Source organism: Thermobia domestica, chromosome 3 (assembly GCF_964235325.1).
Source record: "Thermobia domestica chromosome 3, izTheDome1.hap1.1, whole genome shotgun sequence".
In the NCBI taxonomy this organism is placed as follows: Eukaryota; Metazoa; Arthropoda; class Insecta; order Zygentoma; family Lepismatidae; genus Thermobia; species Thermobia domestica.
The window spans coordinates 342,133,787-342,155,745 of NC_137456.1; the positions used below are offsets into that span (position 1 = coordinate 342,133,787).

The 21,959-nt window shown below is 37.7% G+C and overlaps 1 protein-coding gene across 8 annotated transcripts in view; it reads left to right on the top strand.

Moving 5' to 3' along the window:
- The window catches only part of Eip74EF (Ecdysone-induced protein E74), an 876,410-nt gene that overhangs the window by 398,312 nt on the left and 456,139 nt on the right, over positions 1-21,959 (top strand). For all 8 annotated transcript variants that reach the window (XM_081752849.1, XM_081752850.1, XM_081752852.1 and 5 more), the window contains one exon: positions 4,137-4,256. In XM_081752849.1, the coding sequence (XP_081608975.1) occupies positions 4,137-4,256 (120 nt within the window). The remainder of the gene's footprint in view (positions 1-4,136; positions 4,257-21,959) is intronic.

A 21,959-nucleotide genomic window follows, 5' to 3' on the forward strand; every position in this document is an offset into this window, starting at 1 on the left:
ACTTGTAGCTTTTATTTACTAACATAGTTTTTATAATTACCTTTGGTTTTACCAGGAATCTAATCGAGAAATACATGCATAGATTCATTTTTTTAAAAGTAGTCAATGTATTAGATAAGCGGTTTTATAGTAGAAGTATTTGCAATAAAAATACGAGGAAATTGAAAGGCAGACAATCAAAACCTACAAATCTCAAGATATTCAAGCGTTCTCACTTATTCTTTTCTTTTTCTTTAATTATTTTTTTTCTCCCTGTCTCTTCATCTCTCTCTATTTAATGAAGTATTTTAGCGAAAGAGATCATATTAGGCTTGTTCAGTGTTGTAATAACGTTTTCACTATTTTCTGGTAAAATGTTCATTATATGTATATGTATAAAATTGATATGATAGTACTAGAAGGCAAAATTACTTTTAAAAAATACACAACTATAGAATTATTGAAGAAATGTTGAAGCAATTTCACTCAATAATTTCGACGATATTACGAGCTGTCATCGTCAAGGGTGAAAAAAAAAGGAAACGGAAAACTTAAAAGCTTTGATAATAATAATAATTTACAAGTTTTTTTTTTTTTTAGTTTTATCAGAAAATTTATCAAAGACGATGAATACCGAAAGGGAAGTCTATAAAGGATAGTACAAAACTGACTGGGATGCCTGAAAGTATATAATCTATTTTTTTTTTAAAGGGGAGGAACTGGGTAAACAAAAACAAGTAACAATGTCACGGTGTATACCACGTGAACGAGTTTAGTTTAGTTTTTGATAAACCAAACTCCTTAACGAGCTGAATTTTACCAAGCCTAGAGTGAGCATTGTACCTAAAATTAAGTTAATATACTTTAAGATGAATCAATATTTGAAAACAGAAAAATTTTTAAGCCATTAGATTTGTCGAGAAGAAAGCCTTTAATTTCTTTTTCGCGTTGTATTTTACGAACAGATTAGCAATTTGCATCCCGAGCATTATACTAACCCGTTAATCTCAACAGAACTGCAGATTGCATCTCAACAGGATGATATATCCATAATTACTCCTATAAAAACGTGAGGAACTGATATTTGATTGTCCATATCTGGTATCTACTGGGTGAATCACTTTGATTAACGAATCTGATTTCTAATTTTTAACTCTGCACACCCTGGCCAAAATTGATGAGCCATTAAGTAGTTTTTGAGATTTTGACACCCGGACGGAGTCAAATTTTTGGTAAACCAAGCTCCTTAAAAATTGTCGAAACGTTTTTAAACTGGTACTCAACTATACATTTTGAAATAAAACTGTATAATTTCAAATAAATAAATAATAAATAAATAAATAAATCAAAATCGTACCCAGAGAGACGCATGCAGTAGCAGAAGCTTGAACCGTTAAATACGATTAAAACTGGTTATTATTTATTGGGGAGAAGAAACATGTCAGTAAGTGAATTTAAGTTCAGCAACGCATAAGCATGGAGCATATTTTGCACTATTTATGAGAACAGTGTATAAACATTACTATTAATTTTTGAACTTTATACGTAATCTAATTTCCTAACTTTGCACTTGATAATGAATGTCACATAATACTATCGAAACATAATGCAAACATTGTGTTCGTAGCCTTTCTCGATCTCGAGGTTCTTTCGTTTCCTCCCACTTTATTTATTCCATCATTAACATCTACCTCAGCATCACTGTCACCCTCACCCTTGGTGCATAATCGTGGAACGCAAGCGCACACTCAGAAATTTTTCTTGGAAGGGGTCCAAATTTGGATAGGGTACGATAATTAAAGACACTACATTTATATAGTATTTAACAGGTGTTAGTTTACAGTCGGAAAAAAAACTATAAGTAATTTTAGAGTAGTGCTACCTATATTCTGACGTAAAAACATAAAAGTAAATTGTTTCTATCCAGTGTCGGATCTAGTCCGGTGTCGGGGATCCTAGCTCCCCCCCCCCTCCTAGTTTTTGAATGAAAAACATATTGAACTATCTTAACTATATATAAAACTATATAAGCTTACATAAATTATTGAGTACTTCCTGTAGGGCTACAATGATTAAATTTGGCATGATTGTAGCTTTCCGAGACTAACAGACAGGAAAATTGCCAAAAATGAATATTTTTAATTCTTAGGGGGTCTAAAGGGGGAATGAAGAACTTCTCCGTGTTATATAAATGGCTATTTTTTTGGACTTCTCTCATGCTTTAGGTACTTGGAATTGGAATAAAAACTTGAAATTCGGTATGCTTATACGTTTTCGTTAGCGTTAACTCAGTAAATCGCTAAAATCAAAAAGTCCCAAATGTAGAGTGGTTTTATGGGGAACTGAAAATCTTTCTCATGCTATTTATATGGGACATCTTCTACACCCCAAAATATTTAGGCACTTCCGGTAGGATTAGAATGATGAAATTTGGCATGATTGTAGCCTTCCGGGACTAACCTACAGGAAAATTGCCAAAAGTGAATATTTCAAATTTTTAGGGAGTCTAAAGGGGAGATTAAGAAATTCCCCATGCTATTCAAATGGGCTGTTTTTTGGGCCTATAATCTCATATTTTAGGTACTTGAAAATGGAATAAAAACTTGAAATTCGGTATGCTTATACGTTTTCGTTAGCGTTAACTCAGTAAATCGCTAAAATCAAAAAGTCCCAAATGTAGAGTGGTTTTATGGGGAACTGAAAATCTTTCCCATGTTATTTGTATGGGACACCTTTTACACCCCCAAATTATTGGGCACTTCCTGTAGGGCTACAATGATTAAATTCGACATGATTGTAGCTTTTTGGGACTAACCGACAGAAAAATTGCCAAAAGTGAATATTTCAAATTTTTAGGGAGTCTAAAGGGGGAATGAAGAACTTCTCCGTGTTATATAAATGGCTATTTTTTTGGACTTCTCTCATGCTTTAGGTACTTGGAATTGGAATAAAAACTTGAAATTCGGTATGCTTATACGTTTTCGTTAGCGTTAACTCAGTAAATCGCTAAAATCAAAAAGTCCCAAATGTAGAGTGGTTTTATGGGGAACTGAAAATCTTTCTCATGCTATTTATATGGGACATCTTCTACACCCCAAAATATTTAGGCACTTCCGGTAGGATTAGAATGATGAAATTTGGCATGATTGTAGCCTTCCGGGACTAACCTACAGGAAAATTGCCAAAAGTGAATATTTCAAATTTTTAGGGAGTCTAAAGGGGAGATTAAGAAATTCCCCATGCTATTCAAATGGGCTGTTTTTTGGGCCTATAATCTCATATTTTAGGTACTTGAAAATGGAATAAAAACTTGAAATTTTGTACAATTGTTGATTTAAGAGGTGCGAGGCCGTAGGCTGTGTATACGTGATGGTCAGGGTGCTAGGCCCCCAGCTGTGCCAAATTCAGGAAATGTAATTAAAGAGCAAATGCACAAAATTCATTATTGATGCAAAGGCTGATACCTAAGAGATGCGAGGCCGTAGGCCGAGCAAACGCGGGGGTCTGGGGGCGGAGTCCCCGGTTAGGTTAATATATTTTTCAAAGTTTATAGTAAACTAATGATATTCCTATTATAGTCTGGTTTCTGACTGGACCCCTCAATTTTTGCCTTCTAAATTCGCCACTGTTTCTATCAGAAAATAAATAGCACAGAGAATGAGTATGGTGAAATCTTTATTCTATATAAGTCTTTTTCTGGTTAACAAGTATGGTTCTATTAAGAAACGGTATAAATGTATGTCGAGTTAGGGACTTTTGGGAGGGATCCAAACCTTGTAGACCCCTCCCAACGTGGAACGTTGAATTAAAAAGGAAAGAAATATAAGGAGAAAGTTATTTTATTTTATTTTCACGGATCTGTAAGTTACAGGGACGTACGCAGGAATTAATTTCGGGAGGGGTCTAAAGCGTTTCGGGGGGAAGTCCAAATACAACTTGAGACTAAATTATATGAAAATTTCTAAAATTGCTACTAAAAGTGGACTACATTTACAAAAAAGTCTGGATTTCGAAGGGGGGTCCGGACCCCCAGGACCCACCCATTGCGTACGCCCCTGGTAAGTTATTATCATTTTCATTTTAATTATGTTTGCTGTTCTTGTCTTTTTGTTTAAAATTATTGACTACTTTTATTTTTTTAAATATGTTTATTGCAGAAAAGTTAGCCACACCTCCCCCTCCACTGCATCATTCTGCAACGACTTCAATGGCGTTACCTTTCGGATCGGGACGCACGGAAGGAAAAGCGGATAGTACGGCTCCTGATAGCAGTAAAGGTAAGCTTAATTTAGTGTTTTTTCTCCTTACAGCAGTTTCCAACCTCAGAGAACAAAATTACCGATTTTTGTCTTCAAAATTATTGTATATTACCAAAAAATAAATTTAAAAAATCGTATGTTCGTTATGCACATAACTTCTAGAATAACGTATAATACTACCAATATAATAGCAATAATATAAAGTGGGTTTGAAAAAGAACTCCCTAGTTTTAATGTATCCTAGAATCTGCACAAAGTGACATACACTATTCTAGTTTGTGGTGTTTGATTCATCAACTCTCCAAGTTTGATTTTTAGACGTCAGTATAGTGGTGAACCACCTACAGCAAAAATTATCCGTCATTGGCTAAAGTCTTTCAAGGAAACCGGTAGTGTTTTAAAAGCCAAATTACCAGGTTGGCCGAGAATTTCTGAAGATGTTGATGAACAGATCCGTGCTTTTTGTGTTCGGAGCCCGAAGAAGTCATTGGCCAGACGTAGTCTACAATTAGGAGTGGCTAGAGGTACTGTGAATGGGAAAGAATCGTCGCGGCGGTTGGGACAGTTACAGCTGAAATGTTGGTGAATACATGGCGAGAAGTGGAATATCGTCTCGACGTGTGCAGGGTCACAAATGGATCCCACGTTGAAGTCTACCAACATTAAACACAACTTGAAGGAATCCTCTTTCATGTTATGTACTCATTGATGTAAGTTTTCATTCATTTCCCAATTAAATTTATACTTAAAACTAGGGAGTTCTTTTTCAAACACCCTGTATAATAAATATATCTAGTAATCTTCAGCTGCAGCGTCACTGTCCGTATCATCTTTTTAAAAAAATCCTTGTAAACACTACTTTCAACCAAACAATATTTCTACCCCCTGATAATCGTAATTGAATTTAAAGAATAAATGCAGGGTTGCCATTTCCGAATTCCCAAATCGTTATTGATCTATTTTAGGGGGGGGGAATGACTGTTAAAAACATCAGTATGTATGTGTTTTATTATTAGTTAATGAACATTTACAATTTATTTCCTCATTCAAAAACTGCAAAAAAAAAAGTGCGTTCTAAAATTATCGCATATTCACCTACTTTCGCATTAAGGCGTAAATTATCGAATATCACGATAAATTATCGTATGATTGGAAAGTCTGTCTTACAGTTGTATCGTACTGTCACATATTAAGCTGATATTGGTCTGTGATGTTAGTATTTGAATAATCTAAGTCATTGTTCTGATTTTACGCAAAATTCTAGCTGCATCTGATTTTGGTACGCAAAACTAGTGTTTGGTATGTTTATCAAACACTTTTAATAGTATATCGATAATATAAGTCAGATTTGTCCTCCATTCCGGAAAGGAAAAACAAGAACAGAGCTTATATTTAGGAAAGGAAATTTTTCTTTTAGTTTAACGTCACACGATTATACCCTTTAGGCTAAGGGAGACGGATTATTCTAGCGTTGCAGTTCGAGAAGCGAGATTGCGGTAAGGGTCGAAAACTAATTTCTCCAGTAAGTATCCAAGCAGAATTCCATGATTACTCTCTTTATTATCTGGCATCAGTAAACACTCGACACTGTCTGGCAATGCTGCACAAAATTGCATATCTGTAACTAGTAGGAGCCAGTGCTGGAAGCTTGGTCACCACCAGGCCGGTAGCCAGCCCAAAAATGTAGGGGGGGCTGAAGTTAGAGGGGGAACCCAAAAATATTATAGTTCATTTACGATTTTGTTTCGGGAGGGGCTTTTCTAACTCTCGGGGGGGGGGGCTTTGCCAGGAAATGTGAACATTCTGCAAGATATTTCATTTACTTTACTATACTAAGTAAAATTTCGGGGGGGGCTTAAGCCCGGAAGCCACCCCCCTAAATACGCCACTGGTTCATCACCATATTATAGTTCACTTGCAAGCCTACCGTGAAAATTTTAGGGGGGCCCGCAAAAATTTAGGGGAGGGCGGCCCCCTAGACCCCCGTGGATATGGGCCTGGTCGCCACTTTGTCGAAGGCCAAACGTTTCACGATAGTAAAATATTAGGTCACAATGACGACCAAAAATTTCATTCTGACTGTATAAACCGTAATTTTGCAAGCTTAAACACAGCTAATTAATGGTAAACGTTCTGTCATAATATCACTGTAATTTAGCGCATTGCGTTAGGATTATTTCGCTGTAATTGACTGAAATATCTTTCGATTCATTTGATACTGGCCGCTGCGTTCCGTGTATTTTATAAAATACTTCAAAGACAATAGTTCTCGTGGACGCAGTTCTCCACAAGGTCGATAGATGGCTGTAGCAGTATCTAACATTGGCTGACATCTGTCGGCCACTTATTAAACTATGTGCAACTTTCGCAACGAAGGGATTGCTACCGGTACTGCAGAATAATGGTATAAAAAGTAAAAGCTTTTACGTTTGTTGTCTATTAATTTAATAATAATAATAATAATAATAATAATAATAATAATAATAATAATAATAATAATAATAATAATAATAATAATAATAATAACAATAATAATAATAATAATAATAATAATAATAATAAATTCCCATCTTAGATTTCTTTATTGCGATGTATTTGGATAATGAATGTCTCGACTAATTTCGTGGTTTCGACACCAACTATAGGCACCGACTACCAGTTCAGCCAATACTTAAGCATTTTAGAAATGGAGAAAGAAAATCTCAATATTTAACTTGAATTTTGTTCAATACAAACTTCAAGTAATTGTGGTAAAAAAGAAATGCAGTTTAAAAATAATTTCATACCGCATTTTGTTTTAGGTCCTTCATGGGCCTTTTCACGTCTTTTAAGAGGCCTCATCCCGGCGAAATTAAAATACCACTAATTTTACAGTAATTCTGTGATATCTTCAAATATATAAAAGTATAATCGAAATGTGGAACAAAAGCGCCCTAGACAATATCATTTTCCATGAGATACCGTTATCACGACTCGCTTATCTGCTTTCGATTTCGAGCCATTTTGAAAATCGGCATTTATTTTCGCGTTTCTAAACAGGTGAAAACGGAAAGCCACTAGGTGACTTGTGATAACGGTACCTCACGCAAAATAATATTGTCTAGGGCGCTCTTGTTCCATATTTTAATTAATTTTTTTTTATCTATTTGAAGATATCACATAATTACTGTAAAATTAGCGGTATTTTAATTTCGCCGGAAAACCACTAGCCCAGAAGTGGATCCAGGGGCGGTAGGTTGTAATACTGCTACTTAGAGCTACTTTTAAGGAGTCCAAACTCTGGGATGAGTTTTATTTATATATAAAATAAGAAAGTTTCCTCTTCTGGGAGGGCAGGGGGGGTTACCGCTCAGATTCCCGCCCTGGATCCACCCCTGGACTAGTCTATTGGTCCGTTAAAAAGGAAAGGTTAACCCCTGTGCTACGAACTAAAGCGCACGAGTCCCAAATTGCATTTTCAGATCCAACTAATGTTTACTACGTAAAGAAAGTGTAACATTGATGCTGGGGGCTGGAAAGAGCCGTTTAAATTCGAAATCTACCAACCAATCAAATGTTCCTTGTTGTCAAGGAATAAGTTTTCAATTTAATTATAATGTCATAAAGCGAACATGACAAACAATGAAAGAGCGCACCTTGTCTTGTAAATCATACACATTATCCAGTGACGGATTTACGTATAAGCTAAACAAGCTATAACTTAGGGCCGCACTTTTTTGGGGGCCTAAAAAATTAAAGTAAAAAAAAGGAGTAGGTGTACATTTTCAAAATAAAGATAAAAACAAATAAAATAAAACCTACATATAGTAACGGTAATTTGTGTTGTGAAGACTCCTATGATATAAATAATGGGGCCCCCCTTCTGGTAGCTTGCTCCGTAATATCAATAGTTTGCTCATTTCTGTATATAGTAGAGACCTGCACGGGCCGAATTTTTCGGTCCAAGTCCAATCCAGCCCGATGGGCCCGAAAAGTTTTGGAGATTTTCGGCCCAACCCGACCCGGCCCGATAAGGTTTTTTTTTGAATTCCTGGCCCAAGCCCGGCCCGGGCCCGATAAATTTTCGAAGTTTCATTTTCTAACATTTTTCACGGGCACACTTCTTCAACGTTTGCCTTTATTCTAATTATCGTTTAACGAAAGTCAATAATTATTAAAGAATTGCAATTAATGGGCCCCAGCCCGGCCCGACCTGAAGAAAAATCAGTGTCGGGCCGCCCAAGCCCGGCTCGGCCCAAAGAAATAACAGAGTCGGCTTGCCCAAGCCCGGCTCGTGCAGGTCTCTAGTATATAGGGTACATACGTTCTGCATGGACTGGTTGCACAGCTGAATATACATAGGGCTCCATTACCTTCAGTAGCTTAGGACCTCATCAATCTTAAACCCGGCACTGACATTATCAGTGGCGTATACGTAATTACATCAAGGTACGGGGAGAGTAGGAGTTCATGATCCAATTTCATATCTTTTCAGGACACACGTGGTTTTTGTATACATATGTAAATGTAGGAAATGTTTATTCTTCTATAATATCTTGCTCAAGGGGAACGGGGGTAGTGATGAGCAAATGCAAGACCAAGACCAAGACCCGGGTGGTCTTGGTCTTGGTCTTGGTCTTGCACATGCGGTCTTGGTCTTGGTCTTCCAGTGGAACCCTCGGTCTTGGTCTTGGTCTTGGTCTTGCACACCTAGTCTTGGTCTTGGTCTTGGTCTTGCACACCCAGTCTTGGTCTTGCTTGCAAGAGTCTTGCAAGTTTTGCTTTTAAGAAATCTATGATTTTCATAAGTAAATTTTACTCTGGATATAAGGGATAATAAATCCTACATTGCGTCAATAGTGAGGGAAATACAATGTATGTTTCTAAATGTAATATATTTTACCTTCGTGTAAGTGTGATGATACTGTACAACATAGGCGATGACCTTTACTTTTTTTCAATGGGTGATCACGCTTCACTACTTATAAGATAAATCACAACATTTCGTAATATTTTTATATGTTTTAACAGATCCAATACTCCACTGGTTCCCAAACTGGGGAGGCTATCCCTGACAGTGAGACGCATGAAAGAAAACCAAGACGGCACAGATTTCTGAATACCATAAACTGCAAAATTATTTTTACACTCTAAAGGCGTCAGATTTTTTCTTTCCAACCACGATTAGCTTATCTTTGTATTGAACAAACTCCCAATTAAATATTGAAATTTTGTTTTACTGATTCTAATATGTACTGTATGGGGCAGAAATAAGAACATACGCAAAAACGATGAAACAGTTAGACTTTCGAAATGTGGGCATGGAGAAAAAAGGAGAGAATCGGCTGGGTTGAATGGAAAACGAATGCGAAGGTTTTAGAAATAGTAGCAGTAGGGGAGAAAAGAAGAATTTTAGATGTAATGAAGAGGAGGACATTGGCTGAGGAGGAACTGTATTATGAGGGACGTGCTAGAGGGACGAGGCGAAGGAGATTGTAGTTGAAGAAAGATATTAAGACAGAAAATTGCTACGTTAAGACGAAGAGACGATGATGATATGTTTTGCAATATTGACCAAAAGAGAGAGAAAAAATTAAAATAATAATAATTAAACCTCTTAATATTTTAGAATATGAAATGAAATTAAATTTGTGAGTTTTAAGTCCTACGATTATGCCGGCTAGGCTAAAGGAGACGGTGATGATAAAAAATGAATGAATATGGTGGAAAGAAGAAAGAGGGAGGAAACGGGAGAACCCCGAGGAAACCCACGCACACGGTGTTTGTCCACCTCAAAGTTCACTTGGCGGGGGCTGGGTCGAACGCGGGACACCAAACACCAGAGCTGAACGCTCTACCACTGAGCCACCGCGGCCCCAATATTTTAGAATAATTTGAGTGAAAACTGAAAACGACTCAACTGTCTGTCTTTTTTATATAAGCTCAATTTATATAAATAATTTTGACTACATTAGAAATACATAACAACGGCATCAAACTTCAAGTTATTTGAAATAAGTACGAAATCACTCTCAGTTGTGAATATAGATTTTTATTGTTGTATAATGTTATATCGTTGAATTCTAGATATGCCGTATACCTAAGAGGGCTATAAGTTATATTGATAAACAATTATTCAACGTATAAGCATCCACCTATGAAATCAAATTTGCGGTCACATGCGCTAAGTTTTTTGTCAATGTCATGAAAATGTTATTTCAATATTAATTTTATAAGTACACATTAAAAATTTCCAACGGATGCTTGAACCTCAGAGCCAAGGCCTCGGCACCTATGGTGTACGGAATTGCCGATGTTCAATGCTACATTTCCCGTTAGTTTTGGAAGAAGAACACCATTAGTATGTTTTTGAAATGAAATGAAATATCTACTTTAACGTCCCACGATTATAACATTGAGGCTAAGGGAAACAGTGATGATGAGAAATGGTGGAATGAAGAAAGTACGAGGAAACGGGAAAACCCACGCACAGGATGTTTGTTCACCAAAAAAGCTCACATAGCGCAAGCTGCGATCGAACCAGGACCCCATGTACCAGAGGTGAACGCTCTGCCACTGAGCTACCGTGTCTATAACATGCTCTAGTTTATTTTTGCGTATCCACTTCTTATGGACACAACTATTCTTCCATAAGAGAGGCAAGGGCACAAGAGATGCTATTGGATTATTAAGGGTGATCGGTGAAAGGTTTATAGAAAAAGGGAAAGAGGTGTATGTTGTATTTATTGATCTAGAAAAGGCTTTTGACCGCGTAAATTGGGAATTGTTGTTGGGAGTTCTAACAAAGATAGGGTTGGAATGGAAAGATAGAAGGCTCATAAGAAACTTATACATGAACCAACAAGTAAGTGTTAGGATAGGGGAAGAACTGACGGAAGAGAGTGCAATTGGAAGAGGAGTTCGACAAGGATGCTGCCTCTCGCCAACACTATTTAATGTCTATCTAGAAGAAATAGTGAAAAAGAGCCTACATGATGATGATGGGATTTCGCTAGGAGGTAGAATGATTAGATGTATAAGATTTGCAGACTATATGGCGCTTGTTGCAGAATCTTAAAAGAAAATCAATAAAATGTTAGAAAAAATGAGAAAGGGTTTTGAGGAATATGGGATGGAAATAAATGTTAGAAAGACAAAAGCCATGGTGATTGGAACGAAGGGGTCTGTGTCAAATATAAAAGTAGGAGGGAAGAAAATAGAACAAGTGAATAGTTTTCGATACCTGGGTAGTGTTCTTAGTAATGACATGAAATGCGAACGTGAAATAAAAGCAAGGATAGGAATGGCGAAAGAAGCCTTTAAAAGAAAGAAAAGTCTGTTTTGTGGGACCTTGAACAAAGAGTTGAGAAAAAGACTCATAAAATGCTTCGTGTGGAGTGTTGTACTGTATGGGGCGGAAACGTGGACATTACGTAAAGGTGACGAAAATCGACTGGAAGCCTTCGAAATATGGGTGTGGAGAAGAATGGAAAGAATTAGTTGGGTCGAGCGGAAAACGAATGAGAGAGTGTTAGAAATGGTGGGTGAGAAAAGAACACTTTTAGATATTTTTAGGAAGAGGAAGAGAAACTGGTTGGGACATTGCCTAAGAAGAGATTGTATCATGAGGGACGTCCTAGAGGGTATGGTGGCGGGAAAGAGAGGGAGGGGCCGAAAGAGACTACAATTAATGGATGATATTAAAACAGAAAGATCATACGCGAAGACGAAAAGGTTAGCGGAGGACCGTGGAGCATGGAAGCTTCTCAGCTGCAGCAAGTGACCTGCCAATAAAGGCAGAATACCTATGATGATGATGATTCTTCATATGATTTCCCAAAATCCAATCATGGGCCGTCGTGAATGATCAAATGATGACCAAAGTAAATCAGACACTGAAGTTATTATAGCTTGTAACAATTCATAGAATTATGCTGTCGGTCGCCTCGTGAACAACCGATTCAAAAAACGACATACCGTAGCTATATGTTACAGGAGCAGATCGACTCACATGGATTGCATAAACTACTGGGAACACATTCACTCCGGCGGTATTTTTACTGGAGCCAAGAAGTTCACGTGAAAGATGTAATGATTTTCCCCTTCCTTTTTACATTCTACAAAAAATTCAAGTAGTGTTGGTACTTGTGCAAGACTCTTGCGCAAGAGTCTTGGTCTTGGTCTTGGTCTTGCAGGTATGGTCTTGGTCTTGGTCTTGGTCTTGCACCCCTTGGTCTTGGTCTTGGTCTTGCATCAGGATTCCTGGTCTTGGTCTTGGTCTTGGTCTTGGTCTTGCATGCAAGACTCTTGCAAAAACTGCAAGACCAAGACTCTTGCGCTCATCACTAAACGGGGGTAAAGTCCGATTTTAAATCACGATTATACGTTAGTTGTTGTCTTTCCCTTTTCTTTAGGCAAATTTTTCCAATCAATTTTCACTTTTCCCCCTTTTTTAACAAATGAATTTGTAATTGTTCCAAACCAAATAATACTCGTCTTTCGACATATTCAATGAAAAACAAAGGCAAATTTGGTAGAAATAATCTTTCTGCGTCGAATATTATGAAACAACTAGATGTGTTACTTATGAACCCTTTATCAGAGTTTGGACCGCGGTGGCTCACTGGTAGAGCGTTCATCTCTGGTGCATGGGGTTCTTGGTTCGATCGCAGCTCACGTCAAGTGAGCTTTGTAATTAGTAGACAAACATCGTGTACGTGGGTTTTCTCGGAGTTCTTCCGTTTCCTCCCACTTTCTTCATTCCACCATTTTCCTCATTTGTCATCATCACTGTCTTCTTTAGCCTAGCCGGTATAACCGTGGGACGTAAAACATAAAGATGTCATTTCCTTTAACAGAGTTTGAAACAACTGTGAAAAGGTAAAAGGGCAGGAAAGAGGATACTGCTAAAGTAATTTGCTTATGGTAATAAAATAAATTCCGATAAAGTAAGTTCTTCATCTCAAAAGCCTATTGGTAAGCACGGTAGCTCAGTGGTAGACTGCTTGCTCTGATGCGTGGGGTCTCCGGTTCGATTCCCTGGCCAAGAAAACTTGTGGTGCACATAATTGTGTCCGTGGGTTTTCTCGGGGTAATCCCGTTTCCTCCTACACATCCATTCCACCAATACTTACATAATCATTCACTTGCCTTACTCATCGTCTCCCTTAACCTAAAAGTCATAAACGTGGGATATTTAACTGAAAAATTTGAAAAAAGTTTTTCGAAAAGATATCCAGGCACTTTATTTCTAGATGCTATGAATAGCCTAGAGCGATAGGCTGGCGATTATGAGGTGAAGCCCATTGGGGGTTCGAACCCCTCGGAAGAGCATGGTCGAAGTTTTAACTACCCTTGATATTTCTGTATTCGTGTCGCTGTCGTGTTTGGAATACGTAGAAAGTACGTGAGGTTCCCATGGCGAATAATATCCTGGTTGGGGCGATTAAAAAAAAAAGTGGTAGAGTGTTCACCTCTAGAGATTGAGATCGCTGGTTCGATCTCAGCTCGCACCAAGTGGATTTTGTGGTGGGCAAACTTGAAAATTTGATCAAGATCGGTCGGGTGGTTCTAGAGTTAAGTCATAAACATAGTCACTTTCACTTTTATGTATACTAGCTGAACCTCGCTCTTTACACAGTGCATCATTCACATATGAACATGAATATCCTTGTCATTCGTCACAACATCTGTACATATCCCTTTAGAGATACAAGTGAAAGACGTCTTGATAAAAATCGGCAAAGGGTACCAAAAGGGGAAGATTTTTTTCGATTATTTTTTCAATATCTCGCACCGTTTGCAAGATTGAGCTTACTTCCGGTTGGAGTTTCATATTCATGTATGATCACTGTTTTCTTTCTTCTTGCATGCAGTATGTAATAAGCAAATACATTACATACACAATTAATTATAATGTCAGTGATATATGGTTTTCATTGGGCAAAAAATTTCAAACAATAAGGATTAATCTTAGTCTAGAGAAATGGTTATCGTTCGTTTTTCATAATTTGACCATGAAACAAACACCTAAGATATATACAACCCTTGTATACAACTATGTTATGTTGGAATGTATAACTCATAGGATATGATGCTTTACTTTTTAAAAATTTCAACACTTCCAGTGTACCCTTAAAAATGTAACAAAGAAATAATGGCCACGTTTTTTAAACATTAAATTAGAACTGGACAATCTACACAAAATTTAGAATCGACCAGCGAAAACTTCACGTTTCTAGCACTTGTGGTTTTCGAGCTATCATTGTCGAAAGGATTGGAGACTAAGATATAATTTTCTCTTTGGAAACAAACATAAAAAACCTAGCAATTTAATATATATATAGATAGATTGGTCTTAATATGCATGGAATATGCCGAAATATTGAAAGAATATTTAAGTATTAATGGGTCGGTAGAATATCAACGAAATATGCTTAAGTATTTTTAAAAGAATATTCTGGGAATATTTCCACTCTTTAAAGTGCTGAGAATATAGGTCTTACTGTATGTGGAGGAAATCTTAAAAGCAGAACATTGTGTAAGACAACGAAACTCAGGATCCTTGAAATCTCTGGATGAGGAAATTATATCAAAGGGTTGAAAGCAAGCTAAACTCTTCCACGTGGGTTATTATAAAATATGTATTAAAAGTTTCAATTGGCTACGAAGGGATGGGAGGACAAGCCAATCCCAAATTTCCATTGCGTGGTTGATAGAGAAATCATGCATCACGAAGCATTCTGCTTTGAAGTTCTCACATAAAGAGATCAGAATGTTGCACTATTGATTTTTCACTGAATATATTTTTCCAACACACACACTCACACAAATATATATATATATATATATATATATATATATATATATATATATATATATATATATATATATATATATATATATATATATATATATATTAAAAATTACATTATCTTGTATCAGTGCACACGACGAAAATGCTAATAATTTATTCAAATTTAAAATTGGTTAGCGAGAAACGTTACGTTATATTAATGTATATGAATCCGTGAAGAGCTAACCACACACGAAATGACATGCAGGTAATTAATTTAATATTAAAAGTCACGTGAGCAGACTTTTTTTTTGGGGGGGGAGGTGAAGTTGGCATATAAAACCGTTTCATGTTATCCTTTCTTTTTCTAACTTGAAAATTTTAAAACTCTTTTAAGCGTTAAGTAAAATTCCAACAGAGAATATTCTCTTATGGAATTTAAATAGAAATATATATATACATATACATATATATATATGTATTCTTTTGTGAGACATGCAAAATAAAAAGTTCGTATCGAGTTGATTGGATCATTGTAATAGTTCAATGAGCCATATCTCAAGGTTAAAAGGTTTCTAGACTTATTACAGTCAGACTCTTCTCCCCTTTCCTCCCACCTCCCCAACACGCACACACATACACATAGAATTTAAAAAGGGAAGTGCCCTCATTCTATGATATTCCAAATAATCCACATACTTGGAGCAAGGTTTCTCAATCTTTTCCACCGGCGTACCACCAAAGTATATTCCTTGTTAATACTACCCCAAGTCGTACGTACACTCATGTCCAAAATTATTGTCTCATGTCTATAAATATGTTGTTGTAGGAATATAACTTGATAACGAATTCACCCGGTACGTATTTCTTACAATGTTAGTATGTGTATAATCGGCAAAGACATGTATTTGGCAAATTTTATGTCAAAAGAGCAGTAAATAAGAACAATAAAACGAAAATAAAACTTTCTTGTCCATTTAGCAACATTTTGTTTTACTCATTCTAATTTTCGTATTTATAATTCTTTTCCTATGAAATTTACCACAAATATACATTTCCCGATTATACACATAGTATCAGTACTAAAAGTACCCTGCAAAATCATTATCAAATTATATTCTTACAAGAAGACAGGTATAGATATGCGACACTTATTTTGGACATGAGTGTACCAACAGTAGCTCGCGTACCACAGGTTGAGAACTCCTGGCTTAGAGTTTACTGTTTCTTTCGACACTGAAGCTATATGAACCCACGTCTTAACGTGGAACCTGAACCACGCTGTCAGGTTCATCAGAGTTCAGAAGATGCTGTCTGCAATGTACTGAGCAGAGTGGGTCATGGTGGGTTCGTGGGTCATTGTGGATCATGGTGGGTCAGAATCGGTCTCGTCCCGTTGACCCACGACACACTAACAAACGACACACTCACAAATCTTCACCAACTTGACCCACGACCCACTGCGTCTATGGCGTAAAAGAGTTGGGATTGTTCCGTTCAGGAAGTTGTTATATCAAGAAAGTGACGTCTCGTCTCGGAAAGTAGCATCTGTTCAGGAAGGTGTTATGTCAAGAAAGTGACGTCTCGTCTCGTAAAGTAGCATCCGTTCAGGAAGGTGTTATGTCAAGAAAGTGACGTCTCGTCTCGGAAAGTAGCATCCGTTCAGGAAGATGTTATGTCAAGAAAGTGACGTCTCGTCTCGGAAAGTAACATCCGTTCAGGAAGGTGTCATGCCAAGAAAGTGACGTCTCGTCTCGGAAAGTAGCATCTGTTTCAATTGGAAGAACACTGCTTCACCTCGTATTTCGTCACGAAACTTCTGTCTCTTCTTATTTTGTGGGTAACCCTACATACGAGCTTCTACCGGGAATCGAAAAAATGAAATGAAATCTTTAAGTTTTACGTCCCACGGTTATGCCGGTTAGGCTAAAGGAGACGGTGATGATGAGATATGAGTGAAATGGTGGAATGAAGAAAGTGGGAGGAAACGGGAGAACCCCGAGAAAACCCACGAGCACGGTGTTTGTCCACCACAAAGTTCACTTGGCGGAGGCTGGGATCGAACCCGGGACCCCAAGCACCAGAGGTGAACGCTCTACCACTGAGCCACCGCGCCCCCCTACCGGGAATCGAGTCCGAGTCTCCGTAGCCAAAGTTTCATCAACTGAGAGTTACCATTACTACGAAGATAATTACCAATATTTCGAAGGTAATTGGGGGCCGCAGTGACTCAGTGGTAAAGCGTTCACCTCCGGTGCTTGGGGTCCCTGATTCGATGCCAGCTTGCGCCAAGTGGGCTTTGTGGTGGACAAAAACCGTACTCGTGGGTTTTCTCGAGGTTCTCCCGTTTCCTCCCGCTTTCTTCACTCCACCATTGCATTCATTTCTCATCATTCTTTAACCTAACCAGCATAATCCTGGGGTGTAAAACTGAAATATTTCATTTTTCGTACTCCAGTAATAAATATGATTTAAGTGCTGTTATATCGAACCCTTCGTGGGCCTCTCATGCCTGCAAGGATTATGATAACTTCCAGATGGAATTAATTTTTTAAAAAATTTAAAGCAAAGACTTACAGAACGAGACAAGGCGAGAAAGAATTCTTATAGAATCGAGACGAGACGAAACTTGTGAAAGAAATTACGAGACAAGATAAGAAAACGTTATTTCTCGTCTCGTATCATTGGCAACACTGACAGTAGGTCTCGTCTCATTTAGCCTCGAAATGGGATTTAAAACTCCAATCAAGCAACAAGGTCACTCTCACCGAATATTCTAAGAATGTTCTGTAAACGTTCGTAAACAACAGAGAATATTCCAGGAAAATACTTCACTTGATAAGATGTTTTGAGTTTGCTTTTAAAAAGTACATAAAAAGGAATGGTATATTTGACTATAATGGTTTTGATCTTTGTTTGTTGTGGAGGCGAAACGAAAAAAAAAGTATATATATATATATATAATGTTATATATTCACAGATGCGTAACAAGTGACAATCGGGGGAAAATATCTATCTTTCTATGTGTGAAGAAAGCAAATATTTTTTCATTTTTTTTTTTCCACAGAAGGGACAAGAGCACCTATGACTGGACTGGGAGAGGGAATAAATTCAAAAGGAAGGAAACAGAAATGCGTTTTAGCGTTCCAGTAACATCCGCTGCTCTCGGCTTCCCCTTCACCTCTCCGCGCCAACGAGGAAGTGAAGGCAAAAATCCGCGCCGTTTGACGTCAGTTTCTCTGCCAGCTATATTTACCCAGGAAAGCCTCGCTGCGTGGCCTTGGATTCGTTGCCAAGCAACCCGGGTTCGATGGCCAGTTAGGCAGTTTTTTGCTCTCAACAGTCTCCTTTTTGCCCTGCGCCCTTCTCGGGGGAAAATTTTTCTCCCTACCACTTTTCAGGGTTTCCAACTTGTATGTCAGTAAAATCCCTAATCTAAACGCATTTCCTAATGTGACCAACATGTCGAATTGTAATAATCTAACCGGAGGAAAAATGAAATGAAATCTTTGAGTTTTATGTTCCACGTTTATGCCGGCTAGGCTAAAGGAGACGGTGATGATGAGAAATGAATGAAATGGTTGAATGAAGAAAGTGGGAGGAAACGGGAGAACCCTGAGGAAACCCATGCACACGGTATTTGTCTACCACAAGGTTCACTTAGCGTGAGCTGGGATCGAACCAGGGACACCAGGCACCATAGGTGAACGCTCTACCACTGAGCTACCGCGGCCTCCAATCTAATCGGAGGCTTCTACATACTTAGTGATTAGATGTTTATTCTATTTGTAGCCTAACATTTCTTTTCAGTACAGAGACTGTCCTAGAGACACTTTTGCTAGGTCCCGCATAGTCTAACGGTTTATAACGCAGTTTAAAGTGAATGTTGGTTATCCAATAATCTGCCTTAATATATAATAAAATTTCGACCACACAATTGTAACGGATCACAATACATGTCATCAGAGGCGTAACTAGTAGGGGAGGCAGGGGCTAGGCCCCCCTAAAACACTGTTACCCCTCCTAGAATACCGTTGGATCACAGGCTTCTTTGAGAGTTCCTTTCAATTCTGAGAAGTAATGGTTTCAATTCTGGGCTAAATCAAAACAATAAGAAGAGAGCGGAGCAGGGGTGCACCTACGTAGAGGGTACACCGGATTCGGACCTCCCAAACCTTGTAAGTCGGGATATATTTATACATTTTCTTCCCTAAGCGCGGGGCCTGAGATGGTTGCTCCATTAGCCACCCTCAAAATCTGCTTCTGAGCAGGAAAATGATTGATATAGTCTAAAAATTTTATCTTATATTTATTTCATCTGCGTTCTTTCTTTTCTTATGAAAACGATCTAGTTTATCTTTTATTTTAATTATTATTTAACAATAACTTATTGCCTTTTCGAATGTATAATAACACAAATTTAGTACTATATAAGGCGTAGTATCTTATATTGTAAAGTATCCCCACAAACTCTCCCGACAAAGATTTCTGGGTACGCGCCTGGAGCCGATATTTTTTTTTTAACAGGGGAAGACTTGAGTTCGCCTTACAGTCACACATACATACATAGCAATGTAGAACTGAAAAATTCAGGAAAGTTAAAACCGCAGGAGGAGCTCAGTTCCCCTGGCCACCTCCTAGTTACGAACCTGATATTCCCACCTCCCTCTATTAGCAAGATATCTCAGTCACGATAATGCAAGGCAGATATTCAATCACAAAAGGAACAGAGGAATTTTCTTATTATCTGTATAATTTCGCGACGTATTTTCTTCTAGAACAGATTGAATATGTGACATATTTTTTTAAGTACCAATATCACTTGATGTGCGAGGGACACCGCAAAATTCATAGTAACTTTTTTTAAACAAATCAGGAAATTTGGAAATATGCAAATTAAAGATTAGTACATATATAAAAAAATGAATTTTTTCAGTTTGACGCCCTTTAGGCTGAGAGAGATAATGATGATGATGATGATGATGATGGAAGAATTAGTAGAATGAGAATGCGCGAGGAAACGGCAGTGTTGACGTTTTGACATAGGGCCTTTTGACCCGACCTGTTTTGGTGTAGAATCCTTTAAAGGCGGGCCCTTCTGACAGGGAGCCATTACACCAGAGTCTTTCTGACTTGGCTTTTCTGTGAGCTATACGTGGATTATTATTATTACGAGTGGTTAAAAATACTAGTAGGAGTTTTATATAGTTTGCAACATTGTGGCTGCTATTTCCTCCTGACAATCCCTACTGCCATCTACTGTCCAGTTCGCCTGTGCCTCAAGTTGGAAAAAAGTACACACGGAATGCAGAAGTTGAGATATATATTTTTTAACCTGTAGAAAAAATACCAAACTCTTTGAGTGAGTGTGTGTGTAAGAGAGAGAGAGAGAGAGAGAGAGAGAGAGAAAACTAATTTCTTCGCAACGAGACTTCGATGCTAGCGCTCTCTATTGAGCGATAGCAAAAGTACTTAGTCATTTCTTTTTTCTTTCTTTTTTCCTTCCTCAGTTTTCTGAACAGGGAGAGTGAAGGTTAGGAGCAGATGATTTTTTTTTTTTTTTTAAATTTTTGTGTGGGATACGAAAGATCAAATGTTTCTAGGTTGAACTTCGAAACTGGGAAACTTAGTGGAAGAAGGGGGGCAAGGAGAAGGGGTTAACATACTACTAATATAATTAAATTACTGGGTCAAATTTGTATTCGCTGAGCAAAGCAACTTGGAAGTTTCAACACTTCTCAACAAACTTGTTTCATGTTTACGCATGTTTTTCCCTGTTTTAATAGTTTCATTAGGTACGTGCAACGATATTTATAAAATTAAATTGATTTTAATAATATATATATATATAGGGTGGGCCTTTTATCTTAAAACGCTCTTGTAACAGTGTTGCCAACCCAAAAGAAAATTGTATTGCTTGAAATGGCCCTACGTCATATTATTACATATTTGGAAACCATAAACATGATTGAATCTTACGCTTATCTAAACAGCTTTCGAACTAAAGTCTTTTTTTTAAAAAAGTTAAATTTCCTATTCGTTCGACCTTGTAACTGTTCCTATATCATGATCGTGGTATTTGGCACTGAAGTACTTTGGATGTTCATTGCCCCGTCCAGTCGCGTTATTAGTATAGCAGAGGAGAGACCTACAAAATGTTGAATGTTTGAATGTAGTTTGCAACACTAAATAATAAATGTATCATTGTAAGTTTTCGCTTTTACATATAGATTTGAAATAGGTAATAATCTGACGTAGTGCCATTTGAAAAAGTACAACTTTATATTTATCGGCAACACTGTTAATCTAGTGGTATTATATAATAAGATAAACATTTTACCTTGGTCGATATTTCCGACGTACAAAATTTAAGCTTTTTTCTTTTAATTTATCAGTTGAAAAGTTACAAAATAAATAGTCCACCCGGTATATATAGCCACCCTAGGTTAGATTGTTGGACTCATGTGCGCGTGGTTCCGGGTTCGAGTCCTGGCCGGTGCTGAGTTGTGAGGCAAACTGGGTAGTCACGTGAATAAAACGTGACGGCCACTAGCTCTAAAAAAAAAACTCCTGGTACGCCTGTTAAAGACAGGGCGACGCAGCGCGCTGACCGACCATGTGCTACTCGCTAGGTAGAACATAGTTCAGCTGGTCACTAACAGATGGCGTTGGAGCGGCTCAGGCCCACAAAGGACTGTCACGCCAAGTGATTATATATATATATATATATTGTGACTTTTTCTCCCTTCTAATCATTATCATCTATCATTAATCTGGATAAGCAGGTGGTGGCTCAGTGGTAGAACTCTTATCTCTGGTACGTGGGGTCTCTGGTTCGGTCCCCGAGCAAATAAGTTTGTCCCCTTTCCTCCCACAATCTCATTCCACCGATTTTTCTTTCATCATTCATTTGCCTTAACCATCCGTCTCTCAGCCTAAAGAGAGTA